This window comes from Dipteris shenzhenensis, chromosome 15 (assembly GCF_047967505.1).
Source record: "Dipteris shenzhenensis isolate YYH24624 ecotype China chromosome 15, Dip_SZ_1.0, whole genome shotgun sequence".
Taxonomy (NCBI): Eukaryota; Viridiplantae; Streptophyta; class Polypodiopsida; order Gleicheniales; family Dipteridaceae; genus Dipteris; species Dipteris shenzhenensis.
This window is the reverse complement of record NC_141610.1, coordinates 36,892,096-36,919,052: the sequence shown is the minus strand read 5'-3', so window position 1 is coordinate 36,919,052 and position 26,957 is coordinate 36,892,096. Positions and strand designations below refer to the sequence as shown.

General features: G+C 46.5%; 1 protein-coding gene across 3 annotated transcripts in view; it reads right to left on the bottom strand.

The window, feature by feature from the left end:
• LOC147893752 (uncharacterized) overlaps nucleotides 1–26,957 on the bottom strand; it is a 222,335-nt gene that overhangs the window by 124,322 nt on the left and 71,056 nt on the right. For 2 of the 3 annotated variants that reach the window (XM_087386150.1, XM_087386152.1), the window contains 3 exons: nucleotides 14,200–14,253; nucleotides 13,923–14,009; nucleotides 9,877–9,991 (listed from right to left, as the gene is read on the bottom strand). In XM_087386150.1, coding sequence (XP_087242276.1) covers nucleotides 9,877–9,991; nucleotides 13,923–14,009; nucleotides 14,200–14,253 — 256 coding nt within the window. The remainder of the gene's footprint in view (nucleotides 1–9,876; nucleotides 9,992–13,922; nucleotides 14,010–14,199; nucleotides 14,254–26,957) is intronic. The other variant, XM_087386151.1, reaches the window with a different exon arrangement.

Sequence of the window (26,957 nt, the reverse complement as noted above, 5' to 3'; positions counted from 1 at the left end):
AGGTGGTGATTGGATGGACAGTACCAAGTGGACTTTTACCTTAGTGCATCTTAGAATTCCTTCCTCCCTCCGCATTGTTGCCATCCTAAAAGCTTCGGACAGCTTTAGGGTTAATATTTTGAGAGTCCCACCCTCTTCATAGGAAGAGATTGATAGGCAGCTTGCCATGTGGAACGGCTTCATACTTGATGATCATAGTAGACCTTTTTCGTGCTTTTGGTTACATGCAGTGGTCCATATGGAGAGAGGACCCGCTTCCTTTGTGGGCTCTTAGAAGGATTTCAAAAACCTTCCATATGATCATAAGGCTTAGTTGGTAAGTCACCTTTGAGGAATTGAAAGAAGAATTGAGCGAATCGATGGGTGTTATCCTTGGATTGGGTTCTCACAAATGGTAGGCCTTACAATCACTCTAATATGGCTTGGGGCTTTTACAAGGTCAAGTATCCCAATTCATCTCATCGGAGTCGATGAGGTTCCGATGGGGATTCCTTGGTTTTGGATGTTCACTCTGGGACAAGTTACCAAATCCAAGGATGAGATTATTCATGTGGAAATTGTTTTTTCTCTTGTCAGAGTTTTTGGTTATGTGGAACAGTTTTCCTTGGCTTCAAGTTGGTACCTAGACCCAAGCCCTAGACCCAAGCCCAGAGGACATTCCCCACGGTTCATGGAGGACTTGGCTTTATGGAGATGTTCCCATAAAGTATTTTCATTGGGACCTTGGAGAGTGGGAGTGGATTGATGATGCAAGAAGCCATGAGAAGAGCCTCTCTTTCTTCCATTACACGCTTAGCAATGCCAAGAGGTTTTTACGGTCTAGAAGCCCACCACAGCTCCTTATTGGTAGAGTTTTCAGATTTCTACAATCTTGCAGAAATTTTTTAGGAGAAGGTTCTAGAAATCCCTCACAAATTAAAAAACACTATTTTCTTTAGCTTTCTATTGATGGAGGATTGCAGTGAACTTGTGTAGGCCTAGGTTTGGATCATCCCCTACTTGCCCTTGCTACCTTTATCTTGAGGAGTCCATTCAGTATTATGATAGGCGAAGTTAATATGGAAGGGGATTGCTAGAGTTTTGAGTATTTTTGTTGCCTCCCCCTTATTCATGACCTTTATCTTGGTGGCTTGGCTCTCTCTTTCGAGGCCTCATATCTTTTATGAGATGCATAGTTCCTCTTGGGCTCTTATGATTCGACGACATTTCGTTGAGCCTTGCCCATGAGGCCTCCTGAATCTCTCTCTCTCTCTCTCTCTCTCTCTCACATATGACGGACAGCCCATTGAGCTTGTTAGAGAGTACACTTATTTGGGGGCAGTTTTCAGGGGACCGGTTTTCACCATGACATATGCAGCACGAGATAGGATTAGTAAAGGGTATGCTTCGTTGGCTCATCTTGAGCGTCAGTGTTTTCAGTCCCACTTTCAGCATCCCGATACGAAATCCTTGCTTTTTGATACATTGGTGAGACCAGCTGCGATGTATGCAGCTCCTTTCTGGGCAGGAGACCTCGGCGCTGCAGATTGGAGACGAGTAGAGAGGTTACAGATCATCATGTTCTCTCGGCTCATTAGGGCCAAGGCTACAGTTCCGCACGAGATCATGCTAGCAGAGTTTGGAGCTACTCCCCTTGCATTGGATGCAGCGTTTCAGTCGGTCATGTATTTGCATAGGGTTAGGGAGTTTGGAGACTCAGCAGCAGGCAGAGCTCGGTTGCCATGGTTAGCACTTGCATCTTCTATGGAGTCGGCACGATCTGGGGCCCGATACTGCTGGTACTTCAGACTCACTAGGTGGCTCACATCTCTTGGACTAGACATGGAAAGACTGCCTCCCTTCCGATACAGCATAGATGCCCCTCATCTCGAGTTGACTCGCCACGAGCTTAGCCAGGTCACGAGAGCAAACTTGCTGCAGCTTCATACGTATCGCACTTGGATTTATCCCACGCAGCTTCCGATGAAGATAGCCACATATCGTGACCACTTCCTTCGGATCTCAGAGGATGGATTTGTCATTCCACCAGGCTATACAGGTATCCACATATCCCACTCACTGAGGATTGCCCTTGGCCAGCTTAGAGTCTCTTCGCATCAGCTCGAGATAGAGGCTGGTAGGATGCGACGCATGGAGGATGGACGGCGACCAGGCCGAGAGACCAGGATCTGCCCTTGTTGCACCATGGGAGAGGTGGAGTCAGAGGAGCACTTCATTTGCAGATGCCCGCTATATTATGAGCTCAGAGGTAGATTCCACTGTCTCTTCACGGATGGCTTTGGACCTCTCTCACGAGTAATGGACTACGAGGATCAGCATTGCCTAGCTCTTTATGTCAGGGAGGCCACTATGCTTCGACGAGACTACCTCAGAGACCATCAGCACAGACCGGAGCGTGATAGAGCCCAGCCTGATAGAGCTCAGGCACACGCTATACCAGAGGACAGAGACCAGGAGGAGCACGAGGAGGTCAGAGCTCACACAGGACACATGCCTCCACCCTGTGGATGTACATATGAGATGGTTTGTAGACGCCGCAGGATCTTGTTACATAGGGGACGTACTCGTCGCGACGATCCAGGATGATGGCAGCTTTTCGGAGGAGACTTACTCATGGAGATCTCGCCCCACCAGCCGCTCACCTCACCTTTGCTCAGATTTGTACTCTCATAGCAGGAGGCAGAGTTGATGGACAGGATTTCCAGTATTATTTTGGTTCTCAGACTCCGTGACACCTGGACTTGTATCTTTGCATTGGCATATTGTACTCATCCCCCCATTTTGCACCCAGGGGCGGTTTCCTTGCATCTAGTTTACTTTGTATTTAGGCTCAGATTTGACATTATGTACTTTCACTTGCATTGTATTGCGTAGCACTTAGATGATATTCGACGATGCCTCTTCTTTGTGGCACGTTGATTTTGTGCTATCTTGTATGCAGAGTTCTTGATGTCCCATGGGCCCATTTTGGCCTTTAGTGGACAATAATACACTTTCTTTCTTTCTTTCTTCTCTCTCTCTCTCTCTCTCTCTCTCTCTCTCGCTCAGAGCCTACGCTCCACGCTCCACGCTCAGCCTCACCATCGCTCCATGCTCAGCCTTGCCATCGCTCCACGCTCCCTTTGCTCAGCCTCACCATCGCTCAGCCTACGCTCCCCTACGCTCAGCCTCGCCATCACTCCCCTCTGCTCAGCCTCGCCATCACTCCAGTCATCTATTTGCTCACCGTCTGCTCACCCGTGTGCTCACCGTCTGACATCATGCGTCTGAGCTCATCATTGCTCACCATCCGTTTCTTACCCGTCATGTCTGTCAGAGACAATCTGTACCTGTCAGAAAACAACAGAAAAATCATAGAAAACCATAGAATGGCTGAGTTGAAAGAATGCATGCCTTTGCACAGAAAAAGGAGAAAACTGATGCATTTTGAGTGCTTTCTGCAGTAGCCAGGAAAGGGGCAATACAGTAAGTGATGCTTAAGCAATTTTGGGGATTCTTGCATTGAGCTGATAGCCTGTCACTGGCGCAAGTTGTGAATGCCATATACCTCTTGTTGAGGTATTTCCTCCACTCCCGTCTGTCCTAGCCTATCTCTTCCACTCCTGCATGCGATGGGAAAGGAGGGAAGGGGAAGAGATTCTGAGAAGGAAAAAGACAAAACCTCAACAGGTGCAAGCCAAGCCTGAGGATGTCAATAGACGCCTCAATCGGAGTGGGCTTGGAGTGGACAGCCGAGCGATCCATAAAGGGTCATCATCATCATCATCATCCACAACCATGTCTACTCCCACAGGAGTTGTCCCACCGACATCTACACCTCCACCTAGAGGGCCTGCTTCAGCCCTCCCTCTGAAGTCGACTTTGACCTCGACTATGCCAATCAAATCCACTGCTTCGACACCTCTTCCCTTGACAGTCAACGTTTCATTGGGGGCCTCCTCACCCGCTGCTCTGGAGACCCCAACCGCTCCACCACCCATGTCACCCCCATAGGAGGTGATGCACGTAGGGCCACTGTTCTTGACTTTCCCATCCCCTCTCCTGCTCAGCCAACCACCTCTCCCTTATACCACAGGGATTGCTTTGCCACTGACTCAGCCCACTACCTCCTATCCGATTGGCACCATTGAGACCGCTGTATTTGTACCACAGGTATCCGCCATCTTTGCTCAGATGGCACGACCACCACCCACTATCTTGCCACACCCCCCTACCTTTGTACCTCAGCCCCTTCAGTTTCCAGCTAGGACAGGGTCTCATTGATCCACGAGATAGATGGGAGACTTTACTCACGGAGGTACATAGTATACGGGTCAGGGAGGTGGAGTTCACACGCTATGCCCAGGAGCAGGCTAGGTTCATTCAGGACTTGGCTAGAGTGGTTCAGAAGTAGGCCAGTATCATACAAGTGCTGAGGCAGGACATGGTTTAGCTCGGGAAGGAGTTCTCCTCTACTCGTACAGTTACAAGGAGTACACTAGCAGTGGAGGCCCAGATTGCGAGCATGCAATCTGTGATCGAGGAGACTTCTAGATGGGTAGACATAGTCAAGCAGGAATCCCCAAGGGCCACCGTTTCGGCTAGCCTCGTGGAGCAGCAGCAAAGAGCCAGTAAGGCTCTCAACATCAGAGTCCGTGGGATCCCACGCATTGAAGCTATGCCGATGTCAGATGCGACAGCTTTCGTGGCCACTACGTCGGGTGGGAAGAGACCCCAACCGAGAGCAGCCCCTGATCATACGGTTCCATGATGCTCAGGCATGACTTTCAATTTTACGACACAGGTCAGTACTACGAGATCAGCCAGCGATCTCCATGGATGAGGACCTCACCCCTCTACAGGTTGAGGAGAGACGCTCCCTGTTGTAGCAGTGTGATCAAGCACGTAAGGAGGGAATGTGGGCAGTAGTTAGGGATGGACGACTCATTACAAGCCCCCGTCGGGCATCAAACCCCCCCCCCTTCCGCTTAGGTAGGCGGGGTCTATGAGACTCAGATCTCCGAGACCCTATCTTGCACCATTTGGAACTGTAATAGTACCTTATGGTCAGAACCAGTGAACTTCTTAGAATCCTATATAGGCCATGACATAGTCTTTTACACGGAGACACATTAGAGTCCAGAGCGCCCCTTACCACCAGTAGTCAGTGGGTACACATGGGAGTCTTCTTACAGAGATGAGACTGGGGACATGGGGTACCACGTGGATCAGGAGGGTTAGCAGTTCTCTACAGATCCACGCTTTCGAAAATCATTTTGATAGAGCAGAGAGATACTCATTCAAGATTTCTTTGGATCCGGATTCGACACGTGGACAGCTAGGATTTGTTTGTTGCAGTATGCTACTTCCCTCCCGAGAGCTCCCACTTTGCGAGAGATATCCGGGATGAGATTGAGACATCTCCATTTGCAGCCCTATATCAGTCCATTGTTGATTTCTTGAGCCGCGGAGAAGTCCTCCTAGTTGGAGACTTCAACACAAGGACAGGCGCCTGTTAGGTACCACTTCTTGACTCCTGGGGTGATTCCATTCTACTGCCAGACATTGACCTTGAGGATGCAGGGGTGATACGGGTTTCAGCTGACAAACGAGGGCCAATCACATCTTATGGACACGCTCTACTAGACCTTGGCAGGATGCATGATCTCATTATCTATAATGGTCTCGATAGATGGCCAACCTCGGGTGGCTTCACATGCTTTCACATGGGGGGGGGAGCTCTAGCATTGTTGATTACATCATGGGATCCCCTGCCTTCACTTCACACATCACCAATTTCAATGTAGCACCTCTCCCCTTAGGGGCTGATCACACTTACCTTTTCTTTAGCGTCTCCACTCCCCACTGTTGCACAGCACCTTCCACCCCACTGAGTTCTTACTTCTCATACCATGATATACGCTTCGACCGTGACCACTCACCTACCTACTATGACCATCTATATATACTCCTTGCTTACATTGAATTCATACCCCTCTTACAGGACTGAGCTGCCTTGATCACCCGCTCACTACACGAGGCTGCCCTCCATGCTTTCCCTCACACCACTCGCTCCACTCGCCCACCACCTCCTATGACCGTACCCTGTAATAATTGGTACAATGAAGAGTGTAAGGCTTTATGCCGTCAGCTCAAATTCGAAGCCAAAAACAGCCTTCTGAGCGAACCAGAGACGCTATGCGAGTATCGTAGACTGGTACATAGGAAGAAACTAGATTTCATTCGTCACAATGAGGAGAAACTATTCAACATTCTGTTCAGTAAAAACTCTAAGGACTTCTGGCAGAGATTCCTAGAGGGACGGTCCCCCTCACCACTCATAGATACTCAGGTCTGGTATGATTATGCACGCACATTATATGACATCCAAAATCAGCCAACCCCTGACCTCTCGCATATGCCACGCCCCACTTCCTGCACCCTCTTCATTGTGGGGGGGGTGAGGGATGCAATAATGAAACTTCATAATGGCCGAGTGAAGGATCATGAGGGGCTATGCACCGAGTTCATTGCATATGGGATTAACATCCTGGCCGAAGCTTTTTAATGAAACTGTCTGTTTAGGGTTTCCATGCACCTGGACTATTAACATTATTTCACCTATCCACAAGGCAAGGGATCCCATGAGCCCGGAGAATTGTAGGACCATTATGATTGGACATGTGATGTCCAAGATCTATGCATCCGTGCTTGATTCCGAGGTCAGCCAATTTGCGGAGTGTCGAGGACTTAGAGCAGCAGGATAGGCTGGTTTTCGATGTGATCATGGCGCTATGGATCATATTCTCACGCTCAGGTGTGTCATCGAGGAGGCAAGGGAACGGAAACAAAGAGTCTATTGTTGCTTTGTGGATTTCCGCAAGGCATTTGACACAGTCCTAAGAGCCCCCCTCATACATCGCCTATAGGATTTGGGGTATGACCAGGAGATCATTTGGGCTGTCATGGCACTTTACGAGCGAGTTGCAAGTAGAGTCTGAGCAGGGGCTGGGTGGACAGATGAGATCATGAGCACTATTGGGGTCAAACAGGGGTGTCCTTTATCACCCACTCTGTTTGGCCTTTACATAGACGAGCTTGAGACAGTGATGTAGGCACAGGGGGGGGGGGGGGTGCTCTCTCGCTGGCATGTTGATCCGCATATTGCTTTATGCAGACGATGTGGCTCTTCTGTCTTCCTTTGCAGAGGGACTTCAGAGACACCTTAACGCACTTCAGTATTTTTCTGACTTCCATGGTTTGAAGGTCAACCTGGGTAAAACCAAGGTTATGATCTTCAATACAGCCGTCATGCGCCAGGAGCAATTCACATTTGATGGGTCACCTGTTGAGATAGTTTCATCATATACATATCTGGGGGTTGTCTTCTCCGGGCCCATCTTTACTATGAGACTTGCGATGCAAGCACGCTTGGGCAGAGGATACGCATCACTGGCCAGACTAGAGAGGTAGTGCTTCTGCTCACACTTCCAGAATCCACAGACCAAGGGGCTGCTATTTGACTCCTTGGTCCGTTCCAGAATCCACAGACCAAGGGGCTGCTGTTTGACTCCTTGGTCCGCCCAGCGGGCATGTATGGCAGCCCTTGTTGGGAGCCAGATCTATCCGATACGGAATGACGAGCATGGGTGGAGCGACTACAGGTTCTCATGCTATCACAGATGATTCGCAGTAAGCCATCAATTCCTCACCAGATCATACAGGCTGAGTTTGACTCATCTCCACTATAGCTAGATGTTGCATTTCAGGTTATCACATATCTGTACCGAGTCAAAGAGTATGGGGATTACCCTTCCGGATGCAGGAGGTTGCCATGGTTGGCATTGTCTTCCTCTATGAGACTCTCAGCAGAAGGTTACTAGAGATGCTGGTATGCACGCAAAGAGAGATGGTTTGAGAGATTGGGACTCCACATGGACAGACTCCCTCCCTTCTAGTACAGTTTGGATGCTCCTTTCTCCCCCCTCATGTCACACGATGTCAACTAGGTGATCCGTGAGGATCTCTTAAAGCTACACACATTCCGGACCTAGCTGGCACCGAGCGAACTCCTAGTGAAGCTTAGCTTCTACAAAGATCACTGCTTACATATCACAGATGAGGGTTTGATTGATCCACCGGGGTACATGCGGATCCACTTACCCCACTCATTGAGGATCTCTATTGGGCAGTTTCGGGTCTCTTCACATAGACTTCGTATAGAGAGCGGCAGGGAAGAGCGTCTACCTAGGGAGAGGCGCTTATGCACATTATGCGATATGCAAGAGGTTGAGACAGAGGAGCACTTCATCTTCAAATGTCCCATCTATTATGAGATCCGCGGGCGTTTCTACTATCTCTTCAGAGATAGTTATGGGACCCTGTCCCGATTCCTCTCCTAATGCTTGGCAAGCTTCATTCATGAGGTAGTTAGGCACCGCTAGAGGATACTTCGATCACGGAGAAAACTTCTCTCTTGGCAGACCCCTCCTAAAGCTCTATCACGGAGTTCTTTCAGCCAGATCTCCTGGACCCCCCAAGACGAGACCTCGACATGATCGGGACTCAGAGCCAGTGACTCGACTGCTCAGACAGAGGGTAGACACACAGATTACACTCAGGGATATCACCTCCATGTTCACCATCGGAGCCCATCCGACAGGGGTTACTGTAGCCCTTGTTAGACATAGAGCTAGAGACGTCACAGGACCGCACCCTCGAGTGGCCGATAGCACTCGATCGCCGACTTCCTGCCTCCAATGCCTCATTCACCTATGATGTCCTGATGAGGATGATGATGATGATGATGTGACTGATTGGTAGTTCGATCACCGACATGACTATGTTGTACTTAATACTTAGAACTATCATTCTGCACTATTTTTACATTATGCATTGGTGTGGATGCCCATCACAGCTTGATTGTACTAGGGTTTCACAGTCTCATAGACCCATCGGTCTTTCGAAGACTTTAATAAACTTTCTTTCTTTCTTTCTCTGGATAATGTTCCCCCTTCTCCTTATAGACTTGCACAGGCCTCGGTGGATATGTTTTGGGAGATTTTAGCGAGCATTTCAGCGTGGCATATATGGAGAATCCAGATGCACAAAGGCACTTGATGGCTCCGAGATCCACCCATCTCACATTTTTTTACCAGTATTTGGACAGCTACTGTACACACTCTAATGGTCATTTGGTCAAGCATGGTCTTCCCGGGCAGCCTCTACTAGGAGGACTCTTTTCTTGAGGGAGTGGAGAGGCTCCCTTTTTCCTCAGAGCCTGACACAGGTCAAAGGTGGCATTTTCAGCCTCAACCTTGGAGCTTTACTGGCACTTCTTGGTTAGTAGGTTTTTGACCCACTCAATGTCAATTCAAATTTTAGACATGTTTCATTGCAGCATTGCACAAGGGTCAGCTTTCCCCTTCCATGTTCATCTTGCCAAGTATTGGAGATATAGTTTAGGAGCATATTGGTGTGTTGGCAGCCTAACACATTTACAACTCTATGATGTCATCGTCTTGACCATTGCAAGATCAGCATACATGCCATCTTGGCTCACATTTGGTCTGATCTTGTACATATGCTTGGAGGAATGGGGACCGTTTTTTAATGGTAGCTCTAGAGCTCTGGTGACAGATTCTCCAGAAAAGTGTGAGGTCCACACTCACACTACTCTCTACCCACCACGTTTCCCTTTCTAGGTTATAGATTTGTTGTGGTCGATGAAACTTGGGATATTTGTTGTTTTGGATCACCTTTTGCTTAACACAAAATGATTTCTTTAGCAAGAAAAAAACACATTGTTTACATATTCTTTGGCTTTTCATATGGCTACAAAAATTTCCAAGCTTTGTATATGTGGCCAAAAGAAATAAAGAAAGGAAGGGTTTACACCTTCAATACCTTCTGAGAATAATGACATAACCTCAGGCACATCTTCTGATAAGCATCTAAATCCCACACTCATTTCTGATACACTAGAAGAGGTTTCAATACGTGCCACCATCTCCTGAAAACCACCAAGTACGAGTCAACCTTACATGAAAGTAAAGGGAAAAACAAATAACCACACCCAAAACCATAACAAGAGGTGGACATACTTGGATGCCAAACCTAGAATGAGACGGCTTCAAAAGCATGAGAATTATGTCAATTGTGCTCTCTATCCCTTTATGCAATATATTTTGATATGAGTCAAGACGACACTCCTAGAGTTTTGTGCAGTGAATTGTAGTAAGGTGCATTTACATTTGAGTGCATACCGTCATAAGTGACCATCTACTTAGAGCACCAAGATAGGGAAAAGATATAGTGCATGGTGATCATCATTCATTTTTTATTTTCCAACAGGTGGTATTAGAGCACCTAGTTCATGGTTCTAGGTCGTCGTCCTAAGTTCTAAGATTTTGTTCGATCCTATTCTGTTGAGTTGAAAGAATTTTCGTTGTATTCAATTCCATTCTGTCATCCCATTGTTGAGGAAATTTCCATCCAAAAACCAATCTGGTAATTCAGTGTTATGTTGTCCTGTTATTCATGAGAGTGATTCATTATAGTGAAGACTATTTGTAAAAGTCCATAAATGTACTAGAGAGCCAAGGGTCGAGAGCTCACAATTATGGCAGCGCAATCACAGTAGGCACATGTGGCAGAACAGTATGAACAGTCAATGAAGGAGCTCAATGCAGTCAAGAGACCAGACTCCACAAGTGCGATGCACACGGCTGCAAAGGTGGCAACTGCGGCAATAGAATCATAGCCTAGAGCAGTCAAATAGTTATTAAAAGAAGGGCCCTCAAATGCCCTAAATAAGGCTGCATGGCAACTATCGTGCAGAACTTGCATGATGGTGCGGCAGACAGCTGTGCAATAATCAGAAGGTAGCACGTCAAAATCTAAGATAGAGGCAGATTATCATAGCAAGAAGTGAAGACACGTGGAAATGCCAGCCCATGCCCAGAATGCACAGGGCCGAATACACAGCGCTCAGGGGTATTCAGCAGCCAACACATGGCTAACACTCGCATGCAGGAGTATGAAAGCCTCAACACATCATGCAACAAGCTAGTCAGAAGTTCCTCATTTGCAGGACAATTGTTTATCAGCAAAGCAGTACGAGGTAATCCCCCATAGAGCAGCCAGCCAGGGGGGATATCCTTGTATTTTTTTTATGTTGTACCCTTCATTGGGGAGTTGTAATTTGCCTGATGTCCGTGTCACTAAGGAGGTTACTAATAGAATGTTTTCTTCTCTGAAAAAAACAAGCTAAGGAGGGATCATTGAGGAGGCCAGACACAGGAGACAAAGAGTATATTGTTGCTTTGTGGATTTCCGCAAGGCATTCGACACCATTCCCCGTGCCCGACTCGTCAGACGCCTGCACGAGTTAGGCTACGACTCGGAGGTTATCTGGGCAGTAGTAGCTCTCTACGAGTGGGTGACGGGCCAGGTCAGGATTGGCACCAGCTGGACCCCAGAGATCACGAGCACTATCGGAGTCAAACAAGGATGTCCCTTGTCACCGACTCTATTTGGCCTCTACATCGACGAGCTCGAGACCACCATCAGGACACTTGGAGGTGCAGGCTGCTCTCTTGCGGAGGCTATCATCCAGATTCTCCTATACGCAGACGATGTAGTACTACTATCCTCTTCTGCTACTGGTCTTCAGCGACACCTGGATGGACTTCAAGTATTCTGTGATACACATGACTTGAAGGTCAACCTTGGGAAAACCAAGGTGATGATCTTCAACACTTCCAGACCCGCTATGCACCGAGAGCAGTTCCTCTTCGCCGGTGACCCTGTTGAGATAGTTGACTCTTACACATACTTGGGCGTTGTCTTCTCAGGCCCGATCTTCACGAGGCGCCCGGCCATACAGGCCAGGATCAGCCGGGGCTACACCGCTCTTGCTAGGCTGGAGCGACAGTGCTACCACTCCCACTTCCAGGACCCGCGGATCAAGTCTCTCCTTTTTGATTCTTTGGTCCGCCCAGCAGGCATGTACGGTAGCCCGTGGTGGGGAGCCGACCTTTTAGACACAGAGTGGGCTCGAGTCGAGCGCCTACAGATACTGATGTTTGCTCGGATGATCCGCAGCAAACCATCGGTCACCACACCAGATCATTCTAGCAGAGTTCGACGCCTCACCCCTACAGCTTGATGCGGCTTTCCAGGCTATCACTTATCTCCACAGAGTCAGGGATTTCAGCTCCTTCGCCGACGGTCGCCTCCGCCTACCTTGGCTAGCCCTATCCTCCTCTATGGCCTTATCCATTGATGGGGACCAGCGATGCTGGTATAGTCGTCTTTCCAGTTGGTTCACCCGACTGGGCCTCGACTTAGACCGGTTGCCTCCTTTTCAGTACAGCCTCGACGCTCCACCATCTCCCCTCTCCCCCACTGACCAGGAGGTCAACTGGCACATTCGAGCGAATCTGCTCCAGCTCCACACCTGGCGGACATGGTTTCTTCACTCCGAGCTTCCTGTGAAGCTCGACTTCTACCGCCGACACTGCCTCCAAATCTTACAGGAGGGCTTCACACCTCCGGGTTACACACAGCTTCATCTACCACATGCGCTCCGGATCTCCCTCGATCAGTTTAGGGTTTTGTCACACCGATTACGGATCGAGAGCGGATGCGCAGAGGGTATCCCACGAGAGGGCCGCCTTTGCCCACTTTGCGACTTGCAGGAGATCGAGTCGGAGGAGCACTTTGCTTTCAGACGTCCTATCTATTATGCCATTCGAGGCCGGTACCACTGCCTCTTCCACGATGGATTTGGCCCCCTCCCACACATGCTGCAGTTCCCAGATCAGCGATGCCTAGCTGCTTTCTTACATGAGATGACTCGCCACCGAGATACCTCTCTCTGAGCACGGTGACACGCGCAGCACACACAGCGTGAGGACACCCAGCGGCCCATCACTGATTTCTTCCAATCAGAGGATACCTCTCCTCAGTCTAGCCGACGACGCGGACGTGAGCGAGAGCCAGAGCCACGACAGCTGCGCCAGCGGACAGACTCACACATCCGGGTCCATGACATCTCGTCTCTGCTCTCTGCCCGCCCCACCGGGGTTACCGTTGCCCTCATCCATAGGGCCACCCGCCGCCCCCGACGACCGAGCTCGACTAGGCCGCGTGACGTCAGAAGCCAATCATCTATCGCAGGGTTTTTTCCGGCCCCTCTATGATTGGTCTCTGACGATCACCAGCTGCACATATATTGTATCTCTCCCCTCTGCCCCATTTTTGGTGCCCCCCCCTTCTTTTTTGTATCATCTGGAGGTAGACACATATTTTTTGTATCAGGACTAGACACACCGTCCTTCATAACCTCTTTTTTGTAGAAACGGTTGGCTGGCCCGTTTTGACCGCCACCGTTATGCTCATTGTATCAGTTATCTTTAGTCTCATAGACCTTCACGGTCTCCCGAAGACTTTAATAAACTTTGTTTCTTTCTTTCTTTCTCCCCTCTCTTCCCCCCATTCCTTGGGTCTATTGAAAAGGTCTCTCTCTCTCTTACATGAGGTTTCGTGAAGCATTTCTTCTTTGATGAGGTCTGCAGGTTTGGTTTTACTACTCTAAATGCACTTGCTACTTTCCACTTCTTAAAAGCACGTTATGATGTCTTGCAAAGTTGTATAAGGATTTCACTACAGACTCTTTTCATTTCAGAGGAAGCATTTAACAAGTTTGGTAAAGTTGAAATACTTCAGTGTTACTCGATGATGTCTATTCAAGTGTATATTACATTCTGAAAAGCCAGAGCTTGGGGGGTTTGGATCCTCCAAAAATGACAGCCATAGATTAAACCTACTATGAGGGTATAAATTTATACGGTGAGCTAATGTGGATGAGTTTAGACAAAGAGAAACGAAGTAATAAGCACTATACTGTCTTACATATCAATTTATAATTGAAGCAAAACCTCTAATTTAGTGTCCAGTAACTCCGCAGGATGTTGAGCACTCCCCCCACTCCGTTGTACAATTGAGCTGATTGTTGCAAGGCCCACCTACACATAGCTCCATTGCCACAACATAAAGATGAGAAAAGGCCGAAATCAGGAAAATCTCAGTATAAATGGCAACATAGAAACCCTGAACACTTTTTAATGGGGATGTCATTAGCCTTTCATCGAAGGTCAGCAGCAAATACATAAAGCTGAGATTACTAGAAATAAAACCAATGCCAATTTTGCATACCTTTTGTGCAGGATCATCCTTGCTTCCTCCTTTCACAAGTATTTGACCTCCAACCTGACCAAAGAAGATAAACTTTTTGTAAAATCTACAAGGAAAACATGTATTTGTAAACCTACAAATTCATGAAGACAACAACCAGAAAATTAACAATTTGATGAAAATTGTAAACCCAATTAACATTTTGATCCACAGAGGTGACCCTAACTTACAGCTTGTTTGACCTTTAGCTAGCTTAGCTAGAGGCAATTTTCTCACTAAATTTGTCAAATTAACCCAAGTTGAGAGAAATTGTTTTGCATGCAACAGAAATACATGGCTTGTTTTGTCCAACATCTAATAATACAAAAAAAACTGATTATCCAAAATCCCGCCTTTTTTGGACTCAACATTGGTGACTTAGCATCTTTTCTCGATACTGTGGGTGGAAAGGGACCATCAATAGCATAGACTCTCATCCTTTCATGCTATATGGAGATGACCTAGTCCCGGTTTTCACAGCAAAGGTCCTTCACGTGCATTTTGCAGGAGTAACAGTGTTCTACGATAGCTGAAACATTAATGTTATCTTAATTGAACCAAGTATGATCAACAATGGCAGCAGTCAACTATGCCAAGAGTTACACTTTGGCACAAGAGCAAGAGGAATTTGTCCAATCATACCTCTACTTAAGGTCCAAATTCACCTTGAAACTAGTTACTCAAGCACAACTAACCAGAGGGCATGCTGTCTTAGCCAGGTTGGCCAGAGAGTGCTTTCAGGCCCACTTCCACTTGTGTAGATAAAATACTTCCTATTTGACTCACTAATTCAATTGGCAGCACTACATGTAGATGCTCTCTAGGCCGGAGGTTTATCAGAAGATTAGTTGAATGGATTTGACCGACTACAAGTTGTGAAGAGTGGGTCGGAACACTCGCAGAGGCATTACCCTCGGCCTAGGGCTACTTATGCAATGAGGTAATCAATTGGGGGATGTGTCATGAAATCTGCTCTAAGCTATGGAAGACATGTCAATACAGACGAGAGTGCATGTGATAATAAGCTACAGATTCATGAAATGAATACAAGGGAGACATGAGGTGACGAACACGAGGTGGACTTGAAGTGGACACAGCTCGAGACATACATGTAGGTGGGGTGCTGGAGTGGAGGTCACAAATAACTTATTTCTGCAAGACTAATCAAAGACTCCCGTTGCATTAGATTGTCACTGTTGATTACAAGGTGGCTAGGCTTGGAGCTCATGCCATTTCACTTGTTCACTGCATTGAGTCCACTGTCACCACTCTCAGTCTTAAACTGGTGTGTATGGCCGATTATACTTTATTAGATTACTATGTAGGTACTCCAAATAAATAGATTTGCTTTTGTACAATTCGGGAGCTGCCATGTGCCCTCCCCAAGATGATGTACTAAATGAGGGTTTTGTGCTGCCCTATAGACCTCTTGGTCTTCCATGGACGTTAATAGACTTTCTTTCTTTCTCTCCTCACTCCAACAATTGTGTCCCTCCCTGCCAATAGTACACACACAATGGTATCTGAAGCGAAGGGCTGAGCGCCTATCAAGAAAAAGGCCTACGTACGTGATGAGACGGGTGTAAGTTTCCGACTGCAGGAACTTTGAGTATATGAGCTCTGAGAACAAGCGTAGCCTTGCATCGGATGGCGTGCGTTGATTGAAGGCTGGAAAGAACCGTACGGGCTGGTACGGAATCTGAAGCGCGGGCTGCAGTACGAGGTTGTACGGGGTGTAAGTACCTGCTGTCGTACGGCTGCTTGTATGGTGAACGTACCTACAGGTTTACAGATGATTGTACCCGCTAGTTCTTCATTTGGACAGTTTGTGGGCATGATGGGCATAGGCTGGCCGTTGCCTCAAGTTGTGTACTCATGGTTGGGTAGTGTTAAATGCTAATTACCTGGGAGTGAGCAAAGCAATGATTACAGAAGAATGCACACAGAGGTTATACTTGGGCGTCTTGCTGGCCATTGAGCAGTGGGCTGTGGGTTCATAGTATTCTGAGGCTGACTGTTTTCTGAGTTTTTTTTGGGGAAGTTCAGTTCTGAGTTCAATCTATTTCGGGCTGTGTAGTCTTTCCCCTCTTTCAAAGAGTCTGTGTGTGTGTTAGTCAGATTGTGTGGGAGATAGACTTGTTATTTGTGTGCTCTGGATATCTGCTATGGAACTTGGTCCATCTATTAGAAGGCTAGAATTTGGAGCAAATCTTCATGTTGAAATCTTGTATTCAGAAGTGCATAAGAATATCTGGTCTGTGTTGGCTTATTTGAGAGAGGAAGAGCGGAAGGATTTGCCGTCACCGCCAGCAAGATTAGAGTGAGATGATGAAATTTGTTTTGAACTAGTAAGAGATAGTGACTTCCAGGGTCTATAGGAAGTCTGGTGCCTATGTTTGGTGCTTTGGGTGAGCAGAAAGAAGATACTGTAGGGAGTACAAAGGCATAGTTTAGCTCTACCATTTTTTTGCAGTCATCTTTTGGTGCCTCCACGGAGGCAGTTCACTTCAGTTTACAAGATTGGAGGAGCAGATGTTCTGAGACGTGTTGCAAGCAATGGGGAGAAATCCACACATGAGAGTGATACAGTGTGAGTGGTGTTGTGGAGAATGTGGTCACAGGAAGGACAGATGCATTGAAGTCCAGCTACGTGTGATCCGACTCCGAGCCAGAGTGCAGAGAGCTCTGAAAGTGCTTGCCCGCAGGAAAAAGAATGCTCTTCGGATGCAGAGTTAGCTTCTTCAGTAGTGTGTTTGTTTTGTTGCCTTCCAATTTTGTTGTGATTGAGAAAGCCAGGGTGTGTGACAGTTGAAAGATTGTGAGGATCGCACAGGATTTCCCAGAGTACTGGGGGATGACGTATGAAAATGCAGTAAGATTCCTGGAAAAGATGGAATTTACACCACTTATGAAAGATAGGGCAACCCCTGAGATTTTGTTTCAAATCTTGAATTATTGTTTACAGGGAGATGCAAAAGCATGGTTGCAGACTCAAGTTGCTACCTTCAGGACTACACATCCTCAGCAACAAAATCCAGAGTATACAGTGGTGAGAGCAGCTTTCGTTGCACGGTTTGCACAAGCCAAAAGCCCTAATGAAGTCTGGAAAGAGCTATGCTCAGTGAGACAGGCGGAAGAACAAGATGTGAATCAGTACATAATCCAGTTTGGGAGATTATGGAGTTTGTGGTGTGAAGCTCTTGTTCCAGAAGTACCACCTCAAATGATCAAGCGTGATCATTTCATAGCTGGCCTAAAGCCTACACTCAGATTGAAAGTAGAGCTGAAGAATTTGGATAGTTTTGAAGATGCTGTCAGAGTGGCCAGGGAGAAAGAATGGAAAGTCCAGAGACTGAGACAGCTTGGCATGCAAGAAGAGCCTAGGAATCTGATTGGAAGTCCAAAAATAATAAAGGCTTATGCAGAGAGAGAGCCGGTGTCTGTTCCTATGCAGGATGACTCCCTGAAGAAGGACTTGCATGATGCTGTAGAGCTTATGAAGTCACTCAGTCTAAATTGGATGGAGACTGCAGGAAGAGGAAGAGGCCGAGGTGTGCAAAACAACAGGAGAGATGTACAGGCTGGGAGTGAAGGAAATATAGTTGGAACAGGTAGAGGACAGGGATACATGAGTAATGTGAAGTGCTAGAATTGTGGAGAGTGGGGACATATCAGCCCTCACTGTGATAAGCCAGCAAGAGTAGGTGGAGAAGTTTATCCTGTGATGCAGAAGACAAATGATAGGTCAGGAGACTTCAATGTGGAAGTGAAGGATTTGAATCAGCCCTCTACCAGTGGAGTCAAATGGGATGATAAAGGAAAAGGGAAGGCAATCAGCCTGATTAGGGTGGAGACTATTCCGGAGATCATGCCAGTAGCAAAGAGAACAAGGAGTGCAATAGGAGAGAATGGACCTTCTGCAAAAAAAGGGAAGCATGTGGAGTTTGATCTCAGCCCTCAATCTCCTAAAAAGAAGAGTCGGAGGCCCATGAAACATTACAAGACTTCAGATTTGCATATGGGTCAAGGACAAGAGGAATACACACTGATGAATGATTTGAAGGGGAGAACAGCTAATATAACCTTTGCACAGTTACTTGGTTTGTGTCCGAAGCTCAAAAGAGAATGGAAGAAGTTGGCTAATCCCAGGAAAAGTAATGAGCGGGAGCCTACGAGAGGAGAGATGGAGATGATGTCTGTAGAAGATCTTCCAGATTTATGCCCTGCAGTGGATGCATGGTGTGGAGGTATGAGTGTTGGAGAGGCATATGTTGATGGCGGTGCACAGATAAGTGTCATGACTCAGGCATGTATGGAGAGGTTGGGTCTAAAATTGAATGCACATTCAGATTTTAGGCTCCGATTGGCAAACCATGCGAAGGTGTAGTGTTTGGGTATATGCACGGGAGTAGTAGTGGATGCTTTTGGAGTATCCTATTGCATTAATTGCCACATTATGCCTGCTGGTTTAGGAGCATACCCATTGATTTTGGGCAGACCTTGGCTCAGACAGGTAGGAGCAATACAAAACTGGAAGATAGGTACAATTACAGTGCATAATAAGAAGGGAAAGGCCAAGAAATTTGATATGAGCAGCAGACGGGAAATAGAAGAAGAACTAGAAGAAACAAGCATGGAGGAGGAGTCACACAGTGAGACTGAAGAAGAAAGTACTACATTTGAGGAGGAGGGGCAAGTATCATTTCTATTGAAGGAGTCTGATGCATATGAGTTGCAGGCAGCAGAGGTACAAGAAGCTAAGGAGGAGAGTAAGCTTGAAGATATGGATAATTTGATGCAACCCCCACCTTCCCAGACAGAAAGAGAAGAGATATTGCTGTCCATGCTGAATTTCAGTCTGGAAGATATGGAAAAGGAGGAGTATATGAGAGTCATTCATCAGTATCCAAAGCTGTTTATAACCTCACATGAAGAGATCAGGGGTTTCAGATGTGAGCCAATGCACATTGAGTTAAAAGAAGGCAGCAGGCCTGTTTTTCAGAAGTTGAGGAGGACACACAGAGAGCTTTTGCCCGTGCTAAGAGAGGAGTTGAATAAGTTGCTCAAGGCTGGGCTGATATATCCAGTGGAGCATTTAGATTGGGGCAGTCCAGTGGTAATCATTCCTAAGCACACAGGAGGATGGAGAGTATGTATTGACTACAAGCCTCTCAATGCAGTAACTAAAAGCAATCATTATCCTCTTCCTTTTATTGATGATATATTGGATAGAGTGGCAGGGTATGAGAAATACAGTGTGTGTGATAGATACTCTGGATACTTCCAGATTTCAATTGCTGAAGAGGATCAAATCAAAACTACATTCATCACACCCTGGGGTTGCTTTTGTTACAGAGTAGTGCCATTTGGATTGAAGAATGCACCGGCATGGTATCAAGAGAATACTGATGAAGTGTTAGCTCCTTCCATTGATAAATTTGTGAGAGCATTTCTGGATGATATATGTGTGTACAGTTCCAAGAGAGAGCATGCATGGAGGCTAGATCAAGTGTTCCACAGAATAAATGAAGTAGGAGGACAATTCAACCCACGGAAATATCATTTGGGATGCTCCAAAGTGAAATTATTGGGACATATAGTATCCCAAAATGGCATTGAACCTGATCCAGAGAAGGTGAAAGCCCTTATCTTACTTCCAACTCCCTCTACATCAAAACAGTTGCAGACTTTTGTGCAGAAAGTGAAGTATATGACAAGATTCATACATTTAGTCTCTCAGCTGTTGTATCCTTTGCAACAAGCTATGAAAGAAGAACCTCTCCAATGGAGTGAGGATTGTGAAGCAGTGTTCAATAGAGTGAAGGAAGTGTTCGGAGAGATTGCTTGTGTGAAAGCTCCAGATTTCTCTCAGATCTTTTATGTGAACCCTTCATTTGGACCTGATGCTATGGGAGCCATTTTATTACAGAAAGGGGAGGAGTCCCGTTATATGAGGCCTATGTATTATGCAAGCAGAGTCAAAACAGAAGTAGAGAGGAGATATACGGAGGCAAAGCTGATTCTGTTGAGCTTGGTGTATGCTTGCAGGAAGTTTAGGGCATATCTGATCTCAAAGCCATTTGTAATTTTGACTTGCTACCCTTTATTGCCTCAGCTTGTTAATAATTCAACACTTTCTCGAAGCATGATGAAATGGTTAGTTGAGCTACAAGAATATACTTTCTCATTTTTGGTGGAGAGCACTTCCAGAGCCACACTGGCAGATCTGTTAACATACAAAGAGGGTCCCATTTTGGTAAAGGAAGTAGAGAAGAAGATAGATAAAGAGGAGCATGCTATCATTCCAGGAGCATCTATCTTGCATTTTGATGGCTCATACAAGAAGAGTTTACATCAAGCTAATGGAGGATATGTGATTACTGATTCAGAGAGCAAGCTGATTCAGAAGGAGGGAGTCCTCGGAAGTAATAATGAGGCGGAGTATGCAGCATTATATGAGGGGTTGCTGGCTGCACTTAAGCTGAAGATTCAGAAGATAATGATCAAGGGAGATTCTCTACTTGTTGTAAAGCAAGTTCTAGGAAGTTGGCAAGCAAGAAACTCGAGGTTGAGAGGGTATCTAGCCAAAGTAAAAAGGCTGCTTCAACAATTTACAGCATGGAATATCCAGCATGTGCAAAGGGAGGATAATCAAATGGCACATGAATTGGCTCAGGAGATGAGTGACCAAGATCCAGTGATAGCAAAGCTTGAAGATCCACTGTACAGAGGGAGAGAATTCCTGGCTCAAATAGTGGATTTCTTACTTACTGGACATCTACCTCAGGAGCTTAAGAAGAATCAGAAATATCACTTCATACGGAAGAGCAGACAGTATATGATGATTGATGATGAGCTTTACATGAGAGGAGCTGATCAAATCTTGAGAAGAGTGCCTTGGAGAGAAGAAATATATTATATACTGTCATCCAGTCATGAAGGAGCTTGTGGAGGACTATGCTTTTAAGATTACACTGCAGAAAATACTTCTGGAGGGTTATGTGTGGCCTTCAATACAGAAGGATGTGCAGCATTGGTGCAGATCCTGCCATGAATGTCAGAGGATGGGAAAAAGAATTCTTAAAATGGAGCCGAGAAATATTATGCTGGTTTATGATATCTTTGAAAGATAGGGGATAGATGCAGTTGGTCCTCTACCCAGAACTGCCAGAGGGAAATGTTATATGCTGACTGCAGTGGAGTATTTATCAAAATGGGCAGAGGTGAAGGCAGTGAAGAGAGTGGATAGCAAAGGGGCTGCTGATTTTATATATGAACACATATGCTGCAGATTTGGGATTCCCCTGGAGTTACTTTCAGATAATGGTCCTGGATTCAGAGGAGAAGTGACAGATTACTTATGTAGCAAGCTGAATATAAATCATAAGTACATCACCCCATACTACCCTCAAATGCAATGGGTTGAATGAGAATATTAATGGAGATTTCAAATTGATGATGACTAAGATGACTGGGAGCCACACAAAAAACTGGGATTTGGAGATGAATAGAGTTTTGTGGGCATACAGGGTAGCGGTGAAGCATAGCACTCAATTCTCTCCATTTCATTTGGTATATGGGAAAGAAGCAATTCTGCCATTGAATGTAGAGATACCAGCTTTGAAATTTTTAGTTGAAGAAGGATATGAGCCTGTAGACAGCTACAAGGAGAGATTACTAGCACTGCAGGTAATGCAGTTAGATAGGGATTTGGCTTTTGCCCATTATGCCAGAGTGCAGAGGCAAGAATTGGAAAATGTAAAAATCAAGAAAAAAGAAATCAAAGATGGAGACTTGGTTCTCAGATACAATAGCAAACTGGATAGTACATTTCATACTGCATTTCAAACCAAGTGGGAAGGTCCATACAGAGTGGAGAAGGAATTTGAAAATAGAACTTATCAATTGACTGATTTAGATGATAAAAAACATAAGAAGAGAGTCAATGGTGTCCGGTTGAAGAGATACTTTGCACGGTTGATGGTAGCATTGAAAGAAGAAGATCATGAAGATAATGAGTAGTGGCAAAATCAATGGAAGTCAGTGCAAAGTGAAGAAGAAGAAAATTTGGATCTGTCATCTCTTTTTGGCTCATTGCTGGACATGAATGTCACAGCAGAAGAAAGGGGTTGCTAGAGATGTGTGGACAAAAATGTAAATATGTTTTTTACTTGTTGCATGTTGATGGGTAGGTGCATAGCTATGTATATAGCTAGTTGGTGGTGGCATTGAGTTCTGGACACTCCCAAAAGGACTCTACACTGATGTACAGATGGTAGAAACTTCTACAGGGATTTCTGGGAAATGATGAAATGCAATGTGGTTGTACCAGACTCCCAGAGCAAGGGTGTCCAGTGTGTGGTCAAGTGAAATGTTTTTGGGGTTATGTAAGTCAAGTCATGAAGGGTTTTTTATATATTTTCCTGAGTCAATGTGTACTTGGATGTTACCCATGTCAAGGGGCTTTTTATTTGTGTACGGGGCGCATGCAAGTTTTAATGTGCATGCTAATGTGTGTGGAATTGTGTGACTAAAGGTCCAAAATGTGCATTTAATGTGATTTGGGGGAAATGTCTTGGGAGTGGTAAAATGTCACTAATGAGGTGGCAAATTAGGCTGAGGTGGCTGGACTGATTGGGAAGGCATCGTGCTCATGCATGTGGCTACGTGATAGAAGAGGGAAGCTTCTGGTCGATAAGTAAGCATGGTACGTGGAGCTTGGGCTTGCAGATAAGGGAGAAATGGCAGGAGAGAATGAGGGAGAAGGGGCTGCGAAGAGCTTGTGGGCTGGTTGGAGGCCATTGCGATGGTGGGAGGCTTGTAGGGTGAAGAGGAGAGAGCAGCTAAAGGAGCGCAACTGTTAGCTGGTTGAAGGGCTACACTGTAGGAGGGGCTTTCCGTAGATGAAAGAGGGTGTGTGTGTGCATAAGTGAAGGGCTGAGCGCCTATGAAGAAAAAGGCCTACGTACGTTGTGTGGATAAAAATGAAAAAATGTTTTTCACTTGTTGCATGTTGATAGGTGAGTGTATAGCTATGTACATAGCTAGTTGGTGGTGGCTTTGAGTTGTGGACACCCTCATGACGGACTCCACACTGATGAAATATTGTCTTGAGATGGAAGACACTTCTACAGGGACTCTGGGAGATGATGAAGTGCAGTGAAGGAGCACCAAGCTAATTCAGAGCATGGTATCCAGAGTATGACGGGGTTTTGTTATGGGATGACATACGCCTTTCCCGAGTTCTTTCTGTGTGAGGGCATGAGCATTTTTTTTATCGTGATTGTCTTGTAGATCCTTTGTGTCGGGATGGTGTTCACCATATGTGGTAGTATGGGCAATATGGTGCTAAGCGCTTTTGGCATGTGTTGGTGGTGCCTAAGGTAGGAGTATAGGCACTAATTGCCTTGGTATAGTTTGAAGGAAAGAGTGGGAGAGTGGTGAAAAGGCAAAAGATGACATGGCACATATCAAAAAAGTATCCATGCATGTGGCTACGTGAGGGAGAAGAAGAGCTTCTAGATGACATGTTGGCATGTACGTGAAGGTGACGGCTGGAAGCGGGAGGGACTCTTCTGTCTGGGGGGAAAGTCATCGAATACTGCGCATTGGAGGACCTTGGGAAGAAGGAGAGCTCTATGAGCGACAAGAAGGAGAGCTCTGAAGGGGAGAGCTTCTGAAGTTCGGGGGTCGAGAGCTTGAATGTGGCCTGGGAAGGATGGCATGGGGAGTACGTGAGGTCAGGGAGTATCTTGAGCGATAGGGGGATCTTGAATCCGGCTGAGGGAGGTTTTTGACTGAAGGGAAGGATCCGGGCTGAGTTGGGGATCGCGACTGCAGCTGGAGAAGAGATCGTAAGCCAGGGGAGTAACTTGGGTGACAAAAGACCGTGGGCTATTGCTTTTGGAAGGAGAAGTCATGGACTCGGGCTGATAGATGGGTTGATGAGCAGAGAAGGGAGGGCTCTTGAGGAAGATAACAGAAGCTCCATGAGCAAGAAAGGCTGCGCGTGAGCTCGCAAAGGAGCTGCAAGTTGGTGGGCAAGAGAGCTCAGTAAGAGAAGGGGTCGCCACTATACAGGCGGAAGGACCACAGGAAGGCGGAAGAGAAGGAGCTCGGAAGCACGAAGGGAAGCTTTGTGAGGACGATGGAGCTATTGCCTCATATGGCTGGAGAGTGGAGCGCGCATTGCGAGACTGCAACTCGAGGACAGATGCGATGGAGCACAGGGAGGATAGTGGGCGATAAGAGACCAGGGATCTCTCAGAAGAAAGGCTGAAGGAACAGATGGTTCCTTGTGGGAGCATCAGGAGCATTGAAAAGGTGGCAAAAGGAGAGTTCTGGAGAAGGAACGAGGTCGCGTACGCAGACGGGCAGCGAAAGGAGAGCTTGGGGGAAGGGATGGCATGAAAAAGGAGTTGAGGAGCGGCTGCTGGTGTAGAAGATGGGCGACGAAGGGAGAGGACAAGAGGCCGAGGAGGTCGACGATGACCGGTGTGGAGGGCTCTTGGTCTTGGGTGGTGGAGAATTGTTTGGAGGTTCATGGGTGGCGTAGGTGAGGTGTTTGAGCTGCAGGCTTGGAGAACTGTGGGTTCTGGGAGTTTCTTGCAAGAGATGGCGACTCTATTGTGCAGGTCTAGAGGACTTAGGTGGGCAGAGAGACCTATAGCTGAGGCGAGCACACAGAAAGACATTTGTAGTTCATGAAATTGTGTGGGATAAAGAGTTTGATGGATGGTTGCAACAATGTTTGAAGTTGTTTAAGAGACTTTGCTTGCTTGAGGGTGACCTTCATGAGCATACAAGGATATATATTGAAGATTGGCTCGCATCAAACTGAGGGTGGGGAAGAAATATTTAGTGCAACAGAGGTACGAATGATGGGATTTAGCAAAAGATTGTTGAGATAGCTCATCAATATTGATACAGATGATAGTTGTGTAAGAGCAGAGATGATCGAGGTGATCAGCCAGCCAGTCCCTCTCACTCTTGGGTCACTGACTGCAGTTTTGGGGGGATTTATGGAATGCTAGAGCTCAGTGTTTAAGAAGGAGATGCTGTGGAGTAGTTATGATCACGTAAAGAGTTATGAGCTGTTGTTCTTGATGAAGACAATCTTGATTTTGATTTGGGTTGATGTCTTGAAAAGTTGAAGTAAGACATCATGTGAATTGTGGGATTGGATGCATTATGTATCTGAATGCTTTGTAAGCTTGAGCTCAGACAGTAGGAGCTTGTGTTGGGCTGTGAGGTCCATTGGTTTTTTTTAAAGGTTGTATGGCTTCCGGGAAAAATGGAGCCAGTGTATGAATTGAATGTGTAGAGAGAAGGATGTTGAATGAATGCCTTTTGCCTTGTGATTGTGTTGTTCGGGTGTTTTAAACGTGGATGAGGGTGGCTGTGAAGGCGGATTGGGCTCTACTGCTTTTGTCCATCCACGTTTTGGTGCCTCCACGGAGGCCTGTGCACTTCATTTTACAAGTGTGAAGTTGTGCAGTCAGTTGTAGTGTTGAAGAGCTGAGAGAGATGGCAGAGAACTTTCTAGAGTTTTGGGGGATGCCATATGAGAATGCAGTGAGATTCCTGGAAAAGATGGAATTTAGAGCACTTATGAAGGATAGGGCAACCCCTCAGATTTTGTTTCAGATCATGAATTATTGTCTGCATGTTGATGGGTAGGTGCATAGCTATGTATATAGCTACTTGGTGGTGGCATTGAGTTCTGGACACTCCCAAAAGGACTCTACACTGATGTACAGATGGTAGAAACTTCTACAGGGATTTCTGGGAAATGATGAAATGCAATGTGGTTGTACCAGACTCCCAGAGCAAGGGTGTCCAGTGTGTGGTCAAGTGAAATGTTTTTGGGGTTATGTAAGTCAAGTCATGAAGGGTTTTTTTTATATTTTCCTGAGTCAATGTGTACTTGGATGTTACCCATGTCAAGGGGCTTTTTATTTGTGTGTACGGGGGCGCATGCAAGTTTCAATGTGCATGCTAATGTGTGTGGAATTATGTGACTAAAGGTCCAAAATGTGCATTTAATGTGATTTGGGGGAAATGTCTTGGGAGTGGTAAAATGTCACTGATAAGGTGGCAAATTAGGCTGAGGTGGTTGGACTGATTGGGAAGGCATCGTGCTCATGCATGTGGCCATGTGATAGAAGAGGGAAGCTTCTGGTCGATGAGTAAGCATGGTACGTGGAGCTTGGGCTTGCAGATAAGGGAGAAATGGCAGGAGAGAATGAGGGAGAAGGGGCTGCGAAGAGCTTGTGGGCTGGTTGGAGGCCATTGTGATGGTGGGAGGCTTGTAGGGTGAAGAGGAGAGAGCAGCTGAAGGAGCGCAACTGTTAGCTGGTTGAAGGGCTACACTGTAGGAGGGGCTTTCCGTAGATGAAAGAGGGTGTGTGTGTGCATAAGCGAAGGGCTGAGCGCCTATCAAGAAAAAGGCCTACGTACGTGATGAGACAGGTGTAAGTTTCCGACTGCAGGAACTTTGAGTATATGAGCTTTGAGAACAAGCGTAGCCTTGCATCGGATGGTGTGCGTTGATTGAAGGCTGGAAAGAACCGTACGGGCTGGTACGGAATCTGAAGCGTGGGCTTTGTACGGGCTGCAGTACGAGGTTGTACGGGGTGTAAGTACCTGCTATCGTACGTATGATTGTACGGCTGCTTGTACGGTGAACGTAGCTGCAGGTTTACAGATGATTGTACCTGCTAGTTCTTCATTTGGACAGT